This window comes from Schistocerca serialis, chromosome 8 (genome assembly GCF_023864345.2).
Source record: "Schistocerca serialis cubense isolate TAMUIC-IGC-003099 chromosome 8, iqSchSeri2.2, whole genome shotgun sequence".
NCBI lineage: Eukaryota > Metazoa > Arthropoda > Insecta > Orthoptera > Acrididae > Schistocerca > Schistocerca serialis.
The window spans coordinates 199,742,856-199,765,577 of NC_064645.1; the positions used below are offsets into that span (position 1 = coordinate 199,742,856).

Consider the following 22,722-nt stretch of genomic DNA (forward strand, 5'->3'; position numbering starts at 1 on the left):
AACTTTTTTAGCCAATATGTAGTTTTACAGCAATTTTAGTGTCTTCAGTCACAACAAACATCCTGTGTAAAGGAACCCACATGGCTCATAAATAGTTAAAAATTTCCGGTGGGGATGTATGCGTAGGTATAGATAAAAGTAAGCCCTCTTTCAGTATTAACTCACAAGCAAACACTGGTGCTGGTGGTAATGGTGGTGCGGTCACAGTTTGTAACAGCACTGGCTGTGTCTCGGATGAGAACCAAGGAGTACTGGTAGTCTGTGGGGATGGCCTGAAAACATGGCTGCCAAAAGAGATGGGACTGGAAGTTCGTTGCACTGGCTCGAAGAATGGAGTTGACTCGTTGACTCTTGTATATGTTGTGGTCACAAGTGGTTTCCATGATGGATCGGGTGCTCCTGCGTGACCACAACAAGGGACATTTGACACCCTTGTGCCCGAGAATAATGTCTGACATCCAACACAGCTTCTGGCTGAAAATGCAAACCTACTTGGCTGCACCCTGCTGGTAGTTAGATGTGTAACTAGGTTTAGTATTCCATGGAACAAGCTTGAGCAAATCAAGGAACACATACAGCCTGCACCCATGCAGTACTTCAGGAAGGCTTCATCTGTTGACTAGGGTGGTGCAACAGGTGGCGAGAAACACTGGTGAAGCCTCGTCAGTGGCTGCTGATGCCGGTGTCTTCCCCAATTGTGGCTTGAGGGCCTGACCATCTGCTCTTCTTCAGAGTTTGATGCTGAGTAGAAAGGGTTGGTGATGAGGTGCTGTATGCCATTGTGTTGGCAGAATACCTCAGATTCTGCTGAAACAAAGTGATGTCCATTGTCAGATATTAAGGTGTGCCAGGCCGCCTCTGTGGTGAAAATGATAGCGTTCTCAGTTACGCCATCTATCCCAGATTACTAAATGTGGTGCTTAGCTAATGCTTTCATCCTCGCCATCACCCAACAGGAAGTATGTAGCATCTGAACGATGCAGCCACGGAGTGGAGGTGGAACAATCAAGCAACATTCAGCATCCTCTGTATACCATAATACTGTTCTCTGAACAACATTCATCCTATGTTTCACAGCAAAGTAATTGTCTAACTCTTGGTCTGATCCACCTGGGAGACACTGTGGTCAATCACTTTACTCTGTTGATACAACTCTCGTATTGGTATGTTCCAAAAGGTTTATTTAGTACCAGGACTTTGTACATGACTGTTGTAACTGTAAGTTTACATCCTTCAAATCAGTGTTGTAATGACCCCCAATTCCTGTAACCTGTTTAACTCGGTCTTCACTGCATCATGCATTGTGAATGGAACCAGCCATATGTGACAAAATTTAGTCACAGTGGTCTGCTTGAATGAAATATGCAACTCAACAATGGTTGGAATGACTGCTTATAGTTCCCTAACAACAATCCAGGAATGGTACCAAAGTGGATACCAGATTCAACTCATCCAGTACTTGGAAAACAAATGCAGCAAATGCATCTAAGCCAAAAATATTTACAGCTTTGGCAAGCTTATGACCAACAAAATGATTTGCCCATGCAGTCATTTGCCCTTGCAAAGGGACTTTTTGCCAGATATATGCAATAACCTACTGCTGCAGTGGCTGCAGACAGAAAGCTCAAATACTGGTAGGATTCCTAATTAATCTGAGAAACTACAGTGTCCTATCCACCTGGAATTGACCCATGGTATCGTTGATATCCAACTCAATCAGGAGTTTATTAGGTCCTTGGCCTGGTTTTGCTGGAGCTAGAGTTAAAGCAAACACCAACATTTGGTCAGATTTTGTTATCCTCAGTGTATTGGTGAAGACTGGCACATTGGCTCACAGCACTGTTTACCTGCCCAAGTACACTCCTGATAAGTGCCCTCACTTGCGACAGGCCCAACGTGTTGAAAAAATGTGGACACAGGCAATGCTTGTGGTGCATCCAACAGTCTGGACAAGACTTGAGCATCAACTGGGCGAATCTGATGCTGTGGAGGTAATTTCCTTATTATCTAAAGAACATGGTCTACATGAAGATGCCCAGCAAGCTTGCATCTGTGTAGTAAGTCTATTGAAGTCTACTTGGGAGCAAAAAATATTTCCTTGATTCATAGCGGACTAACTTGTCAGTTCACAGTGGAGTGCTGAGCTATTTGCCAATTATCATGAAACACATTTTGAGCTGCTGCAGACACCTCAAACATTTTGCCAATATTTGCAGTCCTATTTAATTCAGGGACTGACAATTCCAAATCTCTGGAGTGCTCCTCTTTGTCTGACGCTAATGCAGCAGCCATGTCTTTGATCAAAGGATCAGCCTATGATACCACACAGTTCGCATATACAAAGTTGCATTTATGGGCAAAGCCCAGAAAATCCACCGTACAAGACTGATCACAACGTTTCCTGCATTGGTTAACTGCACATCAGGAAAGCATCCTTGTTCAAAAGATTGATTAATTGTTTTAGTTGGTGGAGGTGCTATTATGTGGTACACTGCTTTAATCACTTTAGTTGCTATCCCATACCACCCAGCTGAGTTTTTATTTTTTAATGATATGATATTTTCTATGTGCTATATTGAGACTTTTTTAAAATCTGTGAGATACTCAGCTCCTTGCTGGAGTCCAAAGGAGTTTACTTTACTCTGATACTCTACTATATCAACATCTGACTTTGCCACCTTTATGAAGAATTCATTTAAACACTACGGTATTTGAGCTGGATTTACAATAAGGCTATCATTTACTTTAATCCTAGATATTTTGTTTCTATTAATTCCAACACCTAACTCTGATTTGACAACAGACCATACTGCCTTTGTTTTACTTTTATGTTGTGAAATGAACTTATTGTTTGGGTGCTTTCATGACTGTTTTGAAGGTAGATTTATAATGTCTAACATATTCAGTAAAATATCTGTTTTTATTATATTTCAGTTCATTATGTAGTTGCCTCTCCCCAGCTCTAGAAATTTTTATACCCTGAGTTATCCATTTAAATTTACCAGTGATTTTGTTGCATGTGGTTCTATGTGGTAAAGTTTCATTAAACACCCTAAGAAAACTGCTTAAAAATTTGTTAAAGTTACTTCTACTTGAAATACAGCTGTCATAAAGCCATTCAACGTCTCTTAACTTATTTCTAAATACAGTGAAATTTTTTCATTGAAGTTCCTTTTCATAGAGCTTCTGTCACATGGAATTTCTTTGTTAATTTTTGGTAGTTCAGTGAATAATGTAGAGTGGTCGGAGATTCCTAGATCCAAGCAAAATTTATGGACATTTTCAAACACATAGTTGGTTAGGATATTATCAATACAGGTGGCTGACTATGCATTTACCCTAGTGGCTTGCGTAAAGTTTACTTTGAAGCCAAACCTTTTTACTATGTCAGTGAATTTGGACTCATAATTGCTTTCACCTAGGATATTAATGTTGAAGTCGGCAGCTATTATAATCATTTTTCCTTTTCCTTATTTAGATTTTCAAGGAGGCACTGAAATTTGGCCAGAAAAGCTTCAATTGTAGCTTTCTCTGGTACTCTGTAAATAGAAACTACTGTGATATTTAGGTCCCTTAACTTGATATAGCAGCTCTCAAATATACTATCTTCATTCAAATTATTAAAACTATTTCTTATTACATATTTTATATCAGAATGAGTAAGTATGCAAGAGCCTCCATGTGATTTCTCACGTCTAAAAAAAGCTGTTTGCTACTTCAAAATTTTCGATTTTGTTAAAAATTTTAATATTATCAGATGAAAGCCAATGTTCATTGAGGCAAATAACTTTGATATTTTTACACTCAGAAATAATAATTTGTAATTCATCCATTTTATGACTTTTGTTTTGAAAGTCAGTACTTAGACCATTTATATTCCAGTACATTATGAGGGAACATTCTTTCTTATTTATGATTTCAAGCAGTATTTTCTTTCTTGGGTTATCATTTCGGTCTTGCCGTTTTAGTTACGAAACACTGTTTCTAATCCCCATCATTCCTTATAAGTTTCCCCCATTATTCAGAATTTTTCAAGTTTCAGCAAACATTTAAGAATTTTTGATCCTATTCTGTTTAAATAAAGACCATACTTACCCAGTCATTTATTGCTTAAGAACTTATTTGGATTTACATACACGGCTCCCATGTTGTTACCATTTTTATACAATAACCACAGGGATCTATGATGGTGGACCCCTGTACATCTTCTGTGAGTAGCTCAGCCAACCCATCTTTACATTTCGTATTCAGGTGTAGAGCAGAGTACAAAAGTTGCTGTTCTCTCATTGTCTGTACTGTTTATCATCCAGGCTAGGCTACGCTTCTGACAAATACTTTCTAACACTTAAATTTATTTTCAATGCTAACAAATTCCTAATTTTCACATATACAGTGTTGAGTGTTTTAACTTCCTAAATATAATTCCCTTGGCATCACCTGATTTAATTTGACTTAAATTCATTGCCCTTCTTTTAGCTTTTGTAATGTTCATCTTATAACCTCTTTTCAAGATGATATCCATTCTCTTCAACTGTTTTTGAAAGTCCTTTGCACTTTCTGACAGAATTACAATGTTATTTACAGATCTTAAAACTTGTCCCTGATTTTTAATTTCCTTTCCAAATTTTTCTTCTCGATTATATTCAGATAACCACTAAAGCTTTCTATAAATGATAACTGTGAAATTATCTGCTGAACTGGAGAAGATACTTTAATCTACATGTGCCAAATTATTGCAGTCAACGAAGTTTGAAAAATTATTACAATTGGTTTTTCCCCAGTTTGATCTCATGCAACATGGAGATGATGGTCAACATAGCCTTGAAATTTAAACTTTGTATTGTGCATATGATCCAGATACCTGCTGTAGATGGCCACTAGTAGCAGTTTTAAGTTGCACTAAATTTGGGTGAAAATATCACAGAGCTTACATGAAATTTTGCAACTCTCATGTTATCCCTTGTATGCTAAAAATCTTGAGGTTTTTTGTATCTCAGACTCAAATTTTCTGTAGTTTGACTTCATTTTTAGGGAACTAAAGTGTGTCCACTTATTGTGCAATTACCATACCTTTAAATGTGCAGAGTAACACAAGTTCCTCACCAGTAAACATGATAAACTGTGAAGGCGCTGTGTCATGTGAACTAGTTGTTGAATGAGTTATGTAATATGCTGTTATCTTGCAGTGCACTGAATCCAGTGGCTATTCACAAGCTCCAGCAACCAGCTGCTGGTGCGGTGGATTTTCCAGCATTGCTAGGAGCAGCACATTTGACATATAATAAAAGATGGCGCCAAAGCTGGAGAATGTGACATTCTTTAATGGGCATAAAATGCCTATTGTTGGGCTAGGAACATTTCAGGTGAGGTGACTGAAGTTTGTTTTGAAACTCATTGCTGCAAGAGAGAAGTTCCAGTAAAATAGAAGCTTTTTGATGGGTTGTCTTTGAGGTATAAAATTTCAGTAAATGTTTGTTTGAAACTCGAGTATACCAAGATTTGTCAGTCCTTATTTATGATTTATTCTCTGTAGAAAATTAGAGTATTTGTTTTGAGTTGTTAATATATGACATGCCATAAGTTACGGAACAATTACAAAAATACATTATATCCCAGTTACCTATAAATAATATAATACAAATGGGGGGATAATCTAATCCTCTTTTCTTTAATACTAAAAAACACTTATTTAGAAGAATTTTTCTGTGTCTTGTAAGTAAAAGAAGTGCAACATGATAGGTTCAGTTTGTCATAATTCTTGTTGTGACTTATTTTAGGTTGTTTTAGTTATAACTGTTTTTAGGTTTCCTTCAGATTAGTTATGGATAAGATTAAATTTTGTGGAATTAATGTTGTTATGCAATCGATATGATGCCAGTTTCCATAGCTATTGGCTGAATGCAGTGTGAAGTAAGTTACCTATGAGCAAAAAGCTAAATGAGTTTTGCAGAATATTGAGATACTTATTACATGTAATAAATTATCTGTTGTAGTATTCAATTGTTATGTTTAGCAAGCACTATACTGATTTCTTCACTTTCATTCTGAAATGATGGGTGAACTAGCTTTTATAGGTTGTAGCATAAACAGTGACCCTTCTGAACGTTATATTCATGCATAGCATCAATAGAGTTATTTACTCACAAAATTTATCAACAGTTCATTGAATTTTGACAGTAATAGAGATATCCAACTGTGTGAAACTAGAAGTAAAACTTATCTACTCTTTCTTCTAGTGTATCTAACTTGGGCACGGGAAGGAGTGCAGTGCTCAACTATAAAGCCAATTGATAATCTGCGCACTAAAATAAAAATCTGACAGTTGGCAGAACTGTTTTAAAATGCTGCTGTATTACTTGTCAGAGGGTACCCAGTACCACTACTAGTCATTTCCTTTCCTGTTCCACACACAAATAGAGCGGGGGAAAAAGACTGTCTGTATACCTCCATATGAGCCCTAATTTCTTGTATCTTATCTGTGTGGTCCTTACGTTGCCAGCAGTGGAATTGTTCTGCAGTCAGCTTCAAATACTGCTTCTCTAAATTTTTTCAATAGTATTCCTCTACAAGAACTTTGCCTTACCTCTAGGGATTCCCATTTGAGTTCCTGAAGTATCTCTGTAACATTTCCATGTTGCTTGAACCTACCAGTAACAAATTTAGCAGTCTGCCTCTGAATTGCTTCGATGTCTTCCTTTAATCCCCTGACCTGGTATGGTTCCCATCACTCAAGCAGTACTCAAGAGTAAGTCACACTAACATCCTATATGTGGTCTGATTTATGGATGAATCACACTTCCCAAACTTTCCCAATAAACCAAAGTCAGCCATTCACCATCCCTATCGCATTCCTCACATACTGCAGAAAGCTGATGTTAGGGATATTGATCTGTAATTTTCAGGTCCATTCTTTTGCCCTTCTTATACACAGGAGTCACTTGCACTTTTTTCCAGTCGCTTAGGACTTTGCACTGTGCGAGAGATTTGTGATAAATGCAAGTTAGGTAAGGGGCCAGTGCTGTAGAGTACTGTTTGTAAAACCATTTTGGGATTCCATCCGGACCTGGCAACTGACTTGTTTTCAGCTTATTACTTATGCTTGTTACTATGTCATCAATATGGGTGTCTGTTCAGTGGTCAAATGATGGTATGTTTGCATGACTCTCCTGTGTTAACGATTTGTTAAATATGAAAAATAAAACTTTGGCATTTATTTTGCTATCTTCAACTGCCACCCAGACTGTTAAATGAGTGACTGGAGGGAAGCTCAAGACCCACTTAGCAATTTTACATAGGACTTAATTTTTCTTGGGTTCTCTGCCAGATCTTTTGTTAAGGTATGGCCATGGTGGTTATAGTATGTTATGCATATAGATCTTTTCACAGGCACATGAATCTTACTAACCTTTGCTTGTTGTTATTCACATGTTCTCTTTTGAACCAAGAGTGCAACAGCCTCTGCTTCCTCAGCATTTTCCAAATTTCATTGTTAAACCATGGCAGGTCTTTCTGTCCTTAATCCACTTACAAGGCACATAATTCACCTGACCACAATTTACAATATGCATAATTCCTCTATGTCCATCTTATTGGATATAGGTGGTGTCAATTCGTTGTCTTGAGTGAGGTGCTAACAATTGCTCATCTGCTCTTTTTAGCAGAAACACTCTTCTAGCCTTCTTGACTGATTTATTAATTTTCATAATCATAGTTGCTATAATAAAATTATGATCACCAACCCTGTCTCTATAATGATATTGTCAATACGTTCAGGCCTATTTGTAGCTACGACATCTAAGATACACTCCTGGAAATTGAAATAAGAACACCGTGAATTCATTGTCCCAGGAAGGGGAAACTTTATTGACACATTCCTGGGGTCAGATACATCACATGATCACACTGACAGAACCACAGGCACATAGACACAGGCAACAGAGCATGCACAATGTCGGCACTAGTACAGTGTATATCCACCTTTCGCAGCAATGCAGGCTGCTATTCTCCCATGGAGACGATCGTAGAGATGCTGGATGTAGTCCTGTGGAACGGCTTGCCATGCCATTTCCACCTGGCGCCTCAGTTGGACCAGCGTTCGTGCTGGACGTGCAGACCGCGTGAGACGACGCTTCATCCAGTTCCAAACATGCTCAATGGGGGACAGATCCGGAGATCTTGCTGGCCAGGGTAGTTGACTTACACCTTCTAGAGCACGTTGGGTGGCACGGGATACATGCGGACGTGCATTGTCCTGTTGGAACAACAAGTTCCCTTGCCGGTCTAGGAATGGTAGAACGATGGGTTCGATGACGGTTTGGATGTACCGTGCACTATTCAGTGTCCCCTCGACGATCACCAGTGGTGTACGACCAGTGTAGGAGATCGCTCCCCACACCATGATGCCGGGTGTTGGCCCTGTGTGCCTCGGTCGTATGGAGTCCTGATTGTGGCACTCACCTGCACGGCGCCAAACACGCATACGACCATCATTGGCACCAAGGCAGAAGCGACTCTCATCGCTGAAGACGACACGTCTCCATTCGTCCCTCCATTCACGCCTGTCGCGACACCACTGGAGGCGGGCTGCACGATGTTGGGGCGTGAGCGGAAGACGGCCTAACGGTGTGCGGGACCGTAGCCCAGCTTCATGGAGACAGTTGCGAATGGTCCTCGCCGATACCCCAGGAGCAACAGTGTCCCTAATTTGCTGGGAAGTGGCGGTGCGGTCCCCTACGGCACTGCGTAGGATCCTACGGTCTTGGCGTGCATCCGTGCGTCGCTGCGGTCCGGTCCCAGGTCGACGGGCACGTGCACCTTCCGCTGACCACTGGCGACAACATCGACGCACTGTGGAGACCTCACGCCCCACGTGTTGAGCAATTCGGCGGTACGTCCACCCGGCCTCCCGCATGCCCACTATACGCCCTCGCTCAAAGTCCGTCAACTGCACATACGGTTCACGTCCACGCTGTCGCGGCATGCTACCAGTGTTAAAGACTGCGATGGAGCTCCGTATGCCACGGCAAACTGGCTGACACTGACGGCGGCGGTGCACAAATGCTGCGCAGCTAGCGCCATTCGACGGCCAACACCGCGGTTCCTGGTGTGTCCGCTGTGCCGTGCGTGTGATCATTGCTTGTACAGCCCTCTCGCAGTGTCCGGAGCAAGTATGGTGGGTCTGACACACCGGTGTCAATGTGTTCTTTTTTCCATTTCCAGGAGTGTATTTTCATTGTGTGTGGGCTGCCAAACTGGCTGCTAAAGACAGTTTTTAGAAAATTTGTTGAAAGTGCTTCACATGATTGTACTCTCCACAGTAAATCCATAGATATCTCAGTCTGCACTCACACCTGCAGCTATTGTAGTATTACTTACAAACACCTCAAGACTTTCTTCAAATGTCTTTAGAACTGCCACATTGGAATCAGGTGGCCAGTAAAAACATCCAACAATTAACTTGGTTTTACCTAGACCTGTTATATGAGGCCAGTTGACTTCACTGTCAGCTCAACTTCAACCTCAAGAGAGAGAATATTTTTGTCAACTGCAATGAAAAGTTCGCCTCCTGTGGCCTCTAATCTGTTTTCCAATATTCGTTCCATGACTCGCTAAATATCTCAGAGCATTCCACTTTGGGTTTCAGCTTACTATCTGCGGAAGTGATGGAAACTTGGTGTGCTTGCTCACGAGACTTCAAATAATACGTATGTAATGTTTCACGTTCATAGCATTGTTTTCGGCTGAGAAAAAAGTGCATTACTTTCTGGGCAACCCTCATTCTTCAGCATCCAACATTGTTCCACATTGATTATTGTAGATGATTATCTTCACCTTCAGTCTACTTTTCATTATTACTGAATTGTGATCCAAGTGTATATCTGCTCCTTGGTACACCCTACAATCCAATGTATCTGGTTTTGTAATCTCTGACCATGATGTAATGCAGCTGGAATTTTCTTTCTTGTGAGTTTTGAACTGCATGTTCACCATTAGTACTTCAAATTTATTGCAGAACTCAATTACTCTTTCTCCTCTCTCGTACCTATTTCCAATCCCATATTCTCCTGCAACTCTTTTCAGCCTTGGGAATTAAAAGGTGTCACGAGGAGCCATGTCCGGTGAACGGGGTAGCTGAGGCAACATAACTGTTTTGTTTTTTTTTGCGAAAAAGTCATGAACAAGCATTGAAGTGTGAGTGGGAGCCTTATTGTGACGCAATTTCCATGAATGGTTTTGCCACATTTCTGGTTGTTTTCTTCAAATTTATTGCTGCAAATGGCACATAACTTCCTAGTAGTACTCCTTATTGATTGTACAACCATTAGGCAGGAACTCTTGATACATTATCCCATTATAATGGAAGAAAACAGAAGAACCTTCACATGTGATTGAACTTGTTGAATTTTTTTTTACCTTTGACCTTCTGGTAGTTGCCATTGGGACAATTGGGCATTCGTTTGGAAGTCATATCCCATTTTTCATCACCTGTTATAACCTCCTTTAGAAGTTATGGATCATTGTCGACTTTATTCTACAATTCCTGAGCAACGTCTACATGGTGTTGTGTTTGGTCAAAACTGAACATTTTTAGAGCAAACTTTCAAAATTTGCTGCTACACATTTCATGCCCCAAAAAAATTGCTTTGCATGAGCCAGAGGATATGCTGGTATCATCAGCAATCTCTCTGACAGTGATCCAGCAATTTTCCAGAACCTTTTTTTTTTCCATCAGTAATTGATGTGCTAGGATGTCCTGGGTGGTCATCATCTTCAGCATCTTCTTGACCCTCTTTGAAACGTTTATACCACTTGTAAACTCTTGTCTTACTCGTAGTTGACTTGCCAAAAGGTCCCATCAACACTTCGAATGTGATGCTGCAGTTTATTCTATTTTCAAAGCAAAATTTACTGCACATTCTTTGAGACATCTTTTTTGAAAGTAAAAATTTGCTGAGCACTCAAAAACCTTCTCAGTTGTCAACACTAAAATATATATTCAAAGCAGTTGAAAACGCAAACATACGTGTGCACCAACAAGATTTCAAAAAATGAAAATTTGATGTATAAAGCCTACAACATTCAAAAATTCCCATTACATTTTTTGATCATGCCTCATGTTTTGGACTAAATTCAGTAGCAGTTCATAACCACACACTCATAATTATCTCCCAAAAGGCTCATTTGCAGGATTTTTTTGCTTTTATTATTGTATGCTGTCACCCGTGCCAGTTTACACTATTAATTATGGTACACTATATTGTATTACTTCAGAAATTTAGAAGAAAAGCAAAATGATTTTGAGTATCAAAGAAACAGTCTTTTATTATGCTGCAGAGACAAAGAAGAAGATATCTAACTAGGTGTATTTTTATTTATGGATCTATCAAATAATATCAGCTTAAAGAATGACCAATTCATAGTGCATGAAATCATTTTTTTTAACACAAGAACTGGTGTCATCGCACTGTTTTAAAGATACGACACTCTTTTGGTGTACTGTGAAACAACAAATGTTTGATCATCATGAAAGAAATGAAATTCGGCAATAGACAATTCATTATGGAATGTAACAATATTATAAAAAGAATAATTGGTGCTCACCATGTAGCAGGGACACTTGAGTTGCAGATAGGCCTCTTTGTGACTCAGTATCTCCACTATATAAAAAAATTAAATTGTAACTCCTTATACATCAAGATATGGTAACATACAATGAAGACATTAAGTAATGAAACGAGATGTCGCTGGAAAACTACCTAATATACTGCAGGTTTACAGGTTAACTATTCCATTTTTCACCATCCAATATTGGTGATAAATTATTTACCACACAACAGAAGGTCACTTTTATTTCAGCAATTTTTGCTGTATATAAGAACAGAGTTTTTGGAACAGTAGTACTAGAAAATGGGCATGTAACACAACATGTTGGTTGTGCAAAGTAAAATAAATCTCCAATTTTGGCTGACAACACTAAGTACAGAACAGGATACTGTTATATCCTAGCCAGTAATGCCACCCGAGCCCGCTGCCAAAAGGTTGGCAGCATCAAAGTCCGGACGCCGTCCGCATAAGCAGCGCCAGTGAGACAGGAAATCGCCGCAAGTCTGCGCGCGCCACTGCTGGCTTCTGGTTTCTTAAGCGCTGGAGTCGCGAGCGCTAGGACAGTTCTGTATTCGCCGCTCAGTTGTATACTCGCCACCGAATTGTGTACTTGCTAGTCAGTTGTGTGTTCATCGCAGCAGAGTTGTTGTTTGTCGTCAGCCGACGTTGACCTAGCCGCTCTGACTCGAACTAGACAGATTTCTGTAGACACGGAGTTCACTACTGTGTTTCTGTATCTTCGTTAATAAAGATAAGTACCGACTTTTATTTAATCAGAGTGTTTGGGTTTTCATCTTTCTGTTCACTGTTCCAGCGGACCGGTCGGCCCGCTATTAAAAGTGTGGCGGTGACTTCGTAAGCCGTTTCTACAGCGAATTGTTTGTCGCTACGAATGCCGCCACAAAACTGGTGACGAGGGCTTCCGAACTCATGTGCAGGGCTGGTTCAACTTGTTTCTGGTTATACTAATTATAGCGATAAAATTTTGGGGGCTGGTTTAATTTGTGTTCACTATGTCTGCCGAATTACAACAGTTGATCTTGTTACAGAGTCAGCAAATACAAAGTCTGGTGGAAGCAATCGCCAAACAAGCGGCTAATCCTCCGACACAAAAGGAACAAGCACAGGCAGCACCACCTTTCCGTGCTTTTGATGCATCAAGAGAAGAATGGCGAGAATATTTCGCGCAGTTGCAGGCGCACATGACAGTCTACAAAATCACGGGTACTGAGCGGCAGCTTTATTTAATTTCCACTGCAGGCGTGGAAGTCTATCGACTACTTTGTAAGTTGTTCCCGGAATCCAAGCCAGAAGCTTTAGACTATGACGCTGTTGTTAACAAGCTTGTGAGTATTTCGAGTCGCGAGTTCATGTGGCAGCAGCCAGATTCAAGTTCTTCAGATTAAAGAAACTGCCACATCAATCTAATAAACAGTGGTTAACAGATTTACGGGGCCTCACCCGTCAGTGCTGATTTAATTGTGTGTGTGGAGCTTCCTACAGTGATGTCATGTTACGAGACGCTATTACTCAAAACATTGCAGATTCTCGTATTCGTGCTGCTATCTTAAAGTTGCCTGACCCGTCATTAGAGACTGTGATGAACATCATTGAAGCCCAAGATACGTTTGACTATGCTGAGTGTGAGTTAGATCAGCCATGTATTTCTCAAATTGCCTGTGCTAAGCAAGTTATGTCACGCCCGCGGCCCCACCGGCAGAGTCAGACTGTAAACACTAGCCGGCTGCGTCATGTTAAACACATTCGTCAGCCGTGTGTGCAAAATGATAGAGTTAAGTCTTGCCCTAAGTGTGTTCTTGCTCATCCTCGTGAACATTGCCCATTAAGAAACGCGGTTTGTCACTTTTGTCAAAGGAAAGGACACATCCAGACTGTTTGTTTGCGTAAACGCAAGAACAATTCTAGTGCTGCCCAGCCCATGGATGTTCATGTTCTTCAAAGCCAGCCCGCCCAGAAGGTCGCGTTTAAAGACTCTTCCAAGGTTCGTGTGGGTAATAAACTTGTTCGCAATAAGCCACCCACCCAGCCCTTTGCTATGCGACCCAAGCGTAATTCAAACGCTGTAAAACGTAATGTACAGACTGCAAGTGAAGCGGGAGTTGTTGTTCCACCCGCCCAACCCACGAGTTGTCGTAAGCAGCGAACACGCGCTAAACGCGCTGATTTTGTGTCTTCCGCCTCCACTGCACCGATCCAGAGACAGTGTAATAACCTATTTGTGAAGCTACGCATCCAGGATAAGACCTTCAATTTTCAATTAGACACTGGTGCGTCTGTGACTCTCATAAATAGTGCTACGTATGCGGCTATTGGCCGCCCTAAACTTTCAGTGGCAAAACATTCTTTGGCTACTTATAGTGGAGAACAAATTCCTGTGTTAGGTGTATGTAGCGTGCCAGCCACATTCCGTGGCAATACAAAAACAGTTTCATTCACAGTGCTCCGCGCTACAGACAGTGTAAACATTTTCGGATTAGACTGTTTTGACTTGTTTGGCCTGTCTATCCAAGACAATGTGTTGCAAATTAATTCTGTTGTTGTTCCTCAAGACAGCATAACCGATTTGTGTAGACGATACAGTGACATATTTAAAGACGAACTAGGTTGTGCTGCGAACTTTGCCGCTCATATTACGTTAAAAGATAATGCTCAGCCTCGATTTTTTCGTGCTCGTCCAGTGCCTCACGCCCTCCGGGCACCTGTAGCAGATGAACTTCGCCATTGGCAAAACATCGGTGTTATTCAACCCGTTTCAGCGAGCCAGTGGGCTTCTCCCTTAGTTATTATAAAGAAACCGTCTGGCAAGTTACGTTTGTGTGCTGATTTTAAGTCGACAGTTAATCCTCAGACTGTCATTGATTCTTTTCCTTTGCCTAGACCGGACGAGCTGATGGATAAGTTAGGGGAAGCTCGTTTCTTTTCCAAAATTGATCTCCGTGAAGCATATTTGCAGTTGCCCCTCGACGAGCAATCACAACAGTATTTTGTCATAAACACGTCGTTGGGGTTGTTCCGTTTTCTGCGTTTGCCTTTTGGTTGTGCGTCAGCTCCAGCTGTTTTTCAGCGTTTTTTGTCACAACTTCTGGCTAATGTGCCATCGTGTTGCAACTATTTAGACGATATTGTTGTGTCCGGTTGCACGCCTGCTGAACATTTCCGTAATTTGGAGTGTTTGTTTACAGTGTTGTCTCAGGCAGGCCTACGTTGCAACATCGATAAATGTTCATTTTTCCTTACGGAGATGGAGTATCTGGGACATGTTATTAATGCTCAAGGCATTCATCCCTCCCAGTCACATTTAGCAGCTATTCGTGATTTGCCCGCCCCTCGCAATCTGCAGGAATTGCAAGCAGTTTTTGGAAAATTGACATATTATATTAGGTTTATACCTAATGCATCACAGATTGCTGCACCGTTGCGTAGTCTCCGCCGTAAGAATGTTCCGTTTGTGTGGTCAGCTGATTGCCAATCAGCCTTCAGCAGCTTAAAGAGGCTTTATTGAATGATCGTTGTCTGGTCCATTACGACCCTAACAAGCCTCTGGTGTTAGCTTGTGATGCCTCTTCTTTCGGCCTCGGTGCTGTGTTGTCTCACCGAGTCAGTAACACCGAACGTCCTATTGCGTTCGCATCTAAATTGCTACACAAAGCTCAGTGTAATTATAGCCAATTGGACAAGGAAGCATTGGCTATTGTGTTCGGCGTCACAAAATTTCATCACTACCTCTATGGTAGACCATTCTATTTAGTAACAGATCACAAGCCCCTGACGTCACTGTTTCATCCGTCTAAACCAGTTCCTCAGCGGACAGCTCAGAGACTACAACGTTGGGCTCTTTTGATATCACAATACCAGTATGAGATACTGTATCGCCCTACAGCTCAGCATGCAAACGCTGATGCGCTTTCTAGATTGCCGATTGCTGCGGATGATGTCTTCGATTCCTCTGACGACTCTTGCCATCAGATTGACGCCGATGAGCATCAATCCCTCCAGGATTTTCCGATTGATTATCGTCAGGTGGCACGTGAGACAGCTACGGATCCTCATCTGAGTTTACTATTACGTTTTGTTCAACGTGGTTGGCCGTCCAAGGCAAAGGACATATCGGATCCTGTGGTTCGTCGCTATTATCCGCAACGTCATCTGTTGTCTGTTTCGCACGGAGTTTTGCTGTTACGCACCGAGAATGACCAGCTTCGTGTAGTGGTTCCCCAAGTGCTCCAATCCAAGGTCCTCGACTTGTTGCATCAAGGTCATTGGGGAGTGGTCCGCACCAAGCAGCTTGCCTGCCGTCATTGTACATGGATCGGCATTGATAAGCAGATTACGCAGATGTCTACAGATTGTTTGACGTGTGCCGAACACCAAGCTGCTCCGCCTCAACGCACGCACTGCCGGTCCCTGGCAGCGAGTACATATTGATTTCGCTGGTCCATATTGGAATTCTCGTTGGCTCATCATGATAGATGCATTTAGTAATTTTCCGTTTGTTGTGCCCATGCAGTCTACAACGTCTGCACAAACTATACAGGTGTTGACTTCAATTTTTTGTATTGAGGGTCTACCAGAAGTTTTAGTGTCTGACAATGGTCCACAATTTACCTCTGCTGAATTTGAAAGTTTTTGTTCTGCCAATGGCATTCGCCATGTTCTTACTCCGCCGTTCCACCCTCAATCGAATGGTGCAGTGGAACATTTTGTACGCACATTCAAGGATCATATGGACCGCCTTCGTGCTACGCACTCTCGTCAGCAGGCCCTCATCACGTTCCTGTCGTCGTACTGGACCACGCCACGCGACGGCCCTTCGCCTGCGGAGCTTCTCCACGGCCGTCGTCATCGCACCCTACTACGGTTGTTGCACCCCCCGGATCGACCCGCCGCTTCTGAGCATCGCACGCGTTTTCAGCGCAACGACGCCGTTTTTTTCAGAGTTTATCACGGTCGCCGTCGTTGGGAACGTGGTACCGTGATAAGTGTCCAGGGTCGCGGTTTTTATACTGTTCAAGGTGCTACTGGGGTGCACAGGAGGCATCAGAACCAGTTGCGCCGCGCTGGCCGCCCGGATTCTGCCGCTCGTTCTTTGTCCACAGATTTGGTCCGCGGCAGGTTCCAGCTGCGCCTTCCGACTTCGCTGCCGCCCCCAGGGCAGCAGCAGCAGCCGTCGCCGCTACCACGCCGACAGCCCGTCCCGTTGATGCCTCCAGCGCAGCTTCATCCGGGAGCGCCCCAGGTGGTTGCTCCGGCGCCTGCGGTCCCTCTTCAGTCGCCACCGCCTTCGGAGCTGATGGACGTCGACCCCTCAGCCGGGCCGCCTTCCCAAGCGGTGGCTGTGCAGCCTGTCCTGCAGCCGCTTTCCTTGGGCACCCCCGAGGAGTCTGACACCGCAGCGCCTTGTCCGGTGCCCACTCAGCAGCTGTCGACGCAGAGTCAGGAGACGCTGCCTCTCTTCGTGGGTCCCGACGCCCCGTCGCGTCCAGTACCAGAAGCTGCGCCCGTGGTCACAGGCGTGCACCCTGACCTCGGTTTTCAGTCGGTGTTTCCCGAGGCCCCGCGCAGCCAATGCTGGGGTGCGGACCGGGGACTGCCACCGACAACAGTCTCCGCCCCGGTCTCTTCTGCTACGCCTGCGGCCAGACCCCTCCCCCGCCGTCGACGCTCACCACGTCATTATTCAACGACGGTGCGGCGATTTGGGGGGGAGGAGTGTTATATCCTAGCCAGTAATGCCACCCGAGCCCGCTGCCAAAAGGTTGGCAGCATCAAAGTCCGGACGCCGTCCGCATAAGCAGCGCCAGTGAGACAGGAAATCGCCGCAAGTCTGCGCGCGCCACCGCTGGCTTCTGGTTTCTTAAGCGCTGGAGTCGCGAACGCTAGGACAGTTCTGTATTCGCCGCTCAGTTGTATACTCGCCACCGAATTGTGTACTTGCTAGTCAGTTGTGTGTTCATCGCAGCAGAGTTGTTGTTTGTCGTCAGCCGACGTTGACCTAGCTGCTCCGACTCGAACTAGACAGATTTCTGTAGACACGGATTTCACTACTGTGTTTCTGTATCTTCGTTAATAAAGATAAGTACCGACTTTTATTTAATCAGAGTGTTTGTGTTTTCATCTTTCTGTTCACTGTTCCAGCGGACCGGTCGGCCCGCTATTAAAAGTGTGGCGGTGACTTCGTAAGCCGTTTCTACAGTGAATTGTTTGTCGCTACGAACGCCGCCACAAAAGATACTATTTCAAAATTATTTCCCTTGTAGAACCAAATTATATAATTATCAAGTTAGATATGACCATTATTCATTGATGATGTACACGAAGTTCAGCAGTATCTGTGAATAATACTTAAAAAATGCAGTTTGACTGATTACTATATTTATCTTCTGTGCTATCTGGATTTTGGCTTTTATGCCATTCTCAAGTACAATGCTAAAATTTTCTGGACCCTTATTACTTCATATCTGTTAAGGCAGTCTAAAGTAGCTTTGAAATGCCCTAACAGATATGACATAATAATGATCTAACTACTTGCAGCATTGTACTTGAGAATGGCATAAAAGCCGAAATCTGAATAACATGGAAGATAAATATAGTATTACACAGTTAAATGGTGGTTTACTTTTTTTTTAAAATATTGCATGACTGCAGGCTCAACACCATCTAAAACTGTTTGGTAATAGATATATTCAACATATTTACCTGTGCTTTTGCCCACATATATATGAGTCATATGTATTGTGCATAGACATATATGCATGAATCTCTGCTGTGTTGCACTGTATGATTCCATAGAGGATGTTAAATTTATCTGTGGTGTTCAGCCATGTGGGATGATCTTGGTCCCAAAACATGTTGCAAAAAACTTTGGTTCACTGTAGTGCACATTATTGTGACCTGTTTGACCTTTGAACAGCACAAATAAGACACAAATTGTGTTTCATACTTTTAAAGTATTACAATTGAATTAAATACAGAAAAGAAGTACCAGAATATTTTTGTAGAAAATTTTTACATGTCACACATTCTCATCCCCATCCCTAGGACTAGTGGGTTGCTAATGCCCACACTACTTTTATATGAAAAATTTGTTGTATATATACCAAATTTTGTTGAAATAGTGTCCTAAAAATAATCAAGAAACATTTAAATTCTTACCTAATTTACCTCTCCCCTCCCCCCCCCCCCCCCTGCTCCATTTCTCTCACTATTTATCCAACTGTTTCATCACATACTGTCCCTCATCCACGTGCCTCATCACAACCTGTCCTGCTTCCACCTGCACCCTCATAAAATGCCCCCTTCCACCTTCACCCCCACAACCTGTCCATATATCTCCTCCTGCCCCACAACCTGTCCTCCTTCCACGTGCCTCCTCACACCCTCTTCCATTTCCACCTCACCCCCAAACCCTTTTTCACATGTCTCCTCACAGCCTCTTTCATTTTCACCTGCCCACTACCCTACTCCATCAACCCCCCTCTGTGTCATCCTCCCCCTCTCTGTGTCCGTCTCGTCCACCCCCTCTATGTGTCCATCTCATCCAGCTCCCCTCCCTTTGTCCATCTTGTCCACTCCCATTCCCTGTCAGTTTCCTCCAACCCCCCTCCCTGTCAGTCTCCTCTGCCCCTCCCCCTTCTCCCTGTTGGTCTCTCCCACACCCCCCTTCCTGGTGGTCTTGTGCCTCCCCTCCCTGTCTGTCTCTTCTGACCTCTCCCTCCCTATCAGTCTCATCCACACCTCCTCCTTGTCAGTCTCCTCCACCCCACTCCCTGTTGGTTTTCTCCACCATCCTGCTCCCTTTCAGTCTCCTCCACCAGACCCCTCCCTGTCAGTCTCTCCAACCCCCTCTCTGTCAGGTCTCTGCACCCTCTCTGTCTCTATCTCTCTCTCTCTCTCTCTCTCTCTCTGTCTCCTCATCCCTCCATCTCTGTGTCTGTCTCCTCCTCCCTCCATCTCTCTTTGTGTCCAGTTCTTCCCCCCCCCCCCCCCTGTCTATCCATCTTCTGGCACCCCATCTTCACATCATCCTCAGTGGGAGGAGTGGTGTTTACCACCATAATGTGACTTTCCAGACAGCAAGTGATATGTGTACCAAGTTTGGTTGAAACTGATCGTGTAGTTTAGAAGAACCTTCATTTTTATAATACAATAGCATTTTATCCATGGCCTGGTCCACATATATGTATGTCATATATATTGCACACATCTCCTCTTTCCCATTGTCTCTGTCCATTTCCTCCTTCCCCTCTTGATCCATCTCCTCCTCTACCTCCTCTCTGTCCATCTCCTCGTCCACTTCCTCTTTGCCCATATCCTCCTCCCCCTCTCTGTCCATCTTCTTCCCTCCTCCTTGCCTATCTCCTATGTCACCTCCACCTCAGTGGGAGCTAAGTAGTTCTTATGTGCACAATGCTTTTTTCCACAGTTTGAGTGGTAGGAGTACAAAGGTACCAAGTTTGGTTGAAATTGACCCAGTGGTTTAGGTAGAGATGCGGAAAAAACACACACACACACACACACACACACACACACACACACACACACACACACACACACACACAGAGAGAGAGAGAGAGAGAGAGAGAGAGAGAGAGAGAGAGAGAGAGAGAGACTTATCGGTGCTAATGATTTTTACTTCGTGAAATTCCTGAGACAATATTAAGCACTGAGGACTGTGGGTATGTATGACTCAGTTAGAATTGTGGCTCGACAATTCATGAGACAAGATAAAGCACTAAGGACTGTGGGTGATGCATGACTCAGCTAGGATTGTGACCCAACATAATCATAATATTGGACCTTACATGTCTGCTAAACTCGCTGCAAAGTATATTCACGCAGAGTAATTCCAATTAATAATGAATCCAAGATGTGAACTATTTATTGTCCTTGATATCAGAACACAGAATTATCTTAACTTTTTTCCCTAAATTTTCTCTATTACATAGATAACTACTCTATGGCCATGTAAAATATAGATGTTATTTATGTGAACCGACTATGCTTGCAGTCAAACCAACTCTTAACGGAATCTAAAAATTTTCATTACATTAATGAAAGGCTCAATTATAAAGTGGCAGGATTTGGCCATCAGCTAAAACATCATGGTGACCAGCAACAGAGGAGTGTATTGTTTCAAAGTCATAATCTTGTAATATATCTAAAAACACAGATGATGTGACTTACTGAACGAAAGTATTGGCAGGTCGATAGACACACAAACAAACACAAACATAGACACGAAATTTAAGCTTTTGCAACAAACTGTTGCCTCATCAGGAAAGGGGGAAGGAGAGGGAAAGACGAAAGGATGTGGGTTTTAAGGGAGAGGGTAAGGAGTCATTCCAATCCTGGGAGCGGAAAGACTTATCTCAGGGGGAAAAGCTAGGAACGTAAATTTTCGGTTCTGTTTTTTGTGTATCTATCGGCTGTACTGAGCTGAGGTAAGTACTGGCCAGCCCCTCTATCTCTTTGTTAGACAATTGAGCACCCGCCTTATAGCCCAAATCTCTCCCCAAGCAATTTTAACCTCTTTGGTCTCTGTAAAAAGGCGTTGGAAGGTCGACCATTCCTGTTGGACGAGAATGCGCAGCAGGCATTTACGGACTTCTTCACACAGTAGGATACGAAGCTTTACCAAACAGGTATCTTCTTTTTGATGCATTGGTGGGATGATTGCCACAATACTCATAGTGATTTTACCTGATTGGCATACAGATTGTGGATTGGGCCTTCGAATGGAACCTTTTTGATCACCCCTTGCAGTTATATTGTTAGCAGATTGGAACCCTTTGTTATTGTAGTTATGCAGTTCATTTTTTACAGTCGTCTAAAGGTGAAGTTGGACGTGCTGTTGATATTGCCTTGGAAACAGGCTACAGGCACATTGATACAGCTTACATGTATGGAAATGAAGCGGAAATAGGGCAAGCTTTGAAGAAATGGCTTGATTCGGGGAAACTGAAACGTGAAGATCTTTTTATTGTAACTAAGGTGAGTAGTTGGCATTACAGCTTCTTGTACTAGTTTAGATTGTGACGTGTATGCTTGTGGCATGTATGCCTCCGTATGTATGCTGAGGTGTGGTGCATAATTTGCTCTTTTCAACGTGATGCTCCTACGTGGCCTGCAATGACAGCAACTCTGAACTCCTTCGAGCTCATTCTGTCTTTTGCAGTTGCTTTGCTGAAGATTTTGCTGGCATTGACTACATTATTGTGCAGTACCACCATTTCATTGTCATTATCATTGTCACTATTGGAGCTTACTGATTTCTGATAACTTTGCAGTTCATTCAGTAGCTGATATTGCATTTATTGATCATATTGTCAGCTTGCAGAATCCATGATTCCATTAGTGAGGAACAGAGGAGGCGGTTCAGCCACACATGATTATCCTGGTTGGTATGAAAGCGATGCCCAATAATGTTTTCCGATGCGCAGAATATATTTCTAAAGACATATCATCACATACCATCAAGAGAACCTGAAGAGCTCTGAATGATATAGTCATCAAATAGGAAATAACTTACAGACAGAAAAGCACATGATAAGCTAGATCTACAGCGGTAACCTGAAATGCAGGACAGACAAGTAATGTGTACTGTCCAACAACCAAGTCTTTGAAGTGAACTCTAGAATTCTGTATCTACCTGTAATCCTCATGGTTCCGCTGTCGCTGCACTCATTACCGCTGTCGCTGCACTCATTAGCAAGGTATTCAACATAAAAGATGTAGTTTCACTTAGTGATCCTTTTCAGTTTCAATTTATTGCTCGTAACATGCAATTTTACACGTATGTGTATTTTCAACTATGTGTAAAGTTTTTACAATTACATTTTTGTAAACAAGGGGTAAAGAAATTAATTAAATGTGGACTTTTCACTAATGTGTGAAAAATAACAGAAGTGATACAATAACTTTAATGGTTGTGCATGTAAAGGTGGAATACAAAGTACATAACTGATAAGCTGTCACATTCATCACTACTGCTTGCATCTTTATTTTATATTTTCTGAGTTTGTAGTGTTTGTTGATGGTAGAAGAATCTTTAGCAAGAATCTGCTGTTGAGCATCACTTTCTGTTGCCTTGGGGGAACT

General features: G+C 42.6%; 1 protein-coding gene across 1 annotated transcript in view; it reads left to right on the forward strand.

The window, feature by feature from the left end:
* Window positions 1-22,722, forward strand: part of LOC126416414 (1,5-anhydro-D-fructose reductase-like) — a 121,332-nt gene that overhangs the window by 15,901 nt on the left and 82,709 nt on the right. Inside the window, exons 2-3 of the mRNA XM_050084132.1 lie at window positions 5,187-5,363; window positions 21,448-21,615. Coding sequence (XP_049940089.1) covers window positions 5,289-5,363; window positions 21,448-21,615 — 243 coding nt within the window. The 5' untranslated portion in view covers window positions 5,187-5,288. The remainder of the gene's footprint in view (window positions 1-5,186; window positions 5,364-21,447; window positions 21,616-22,722) is intronic.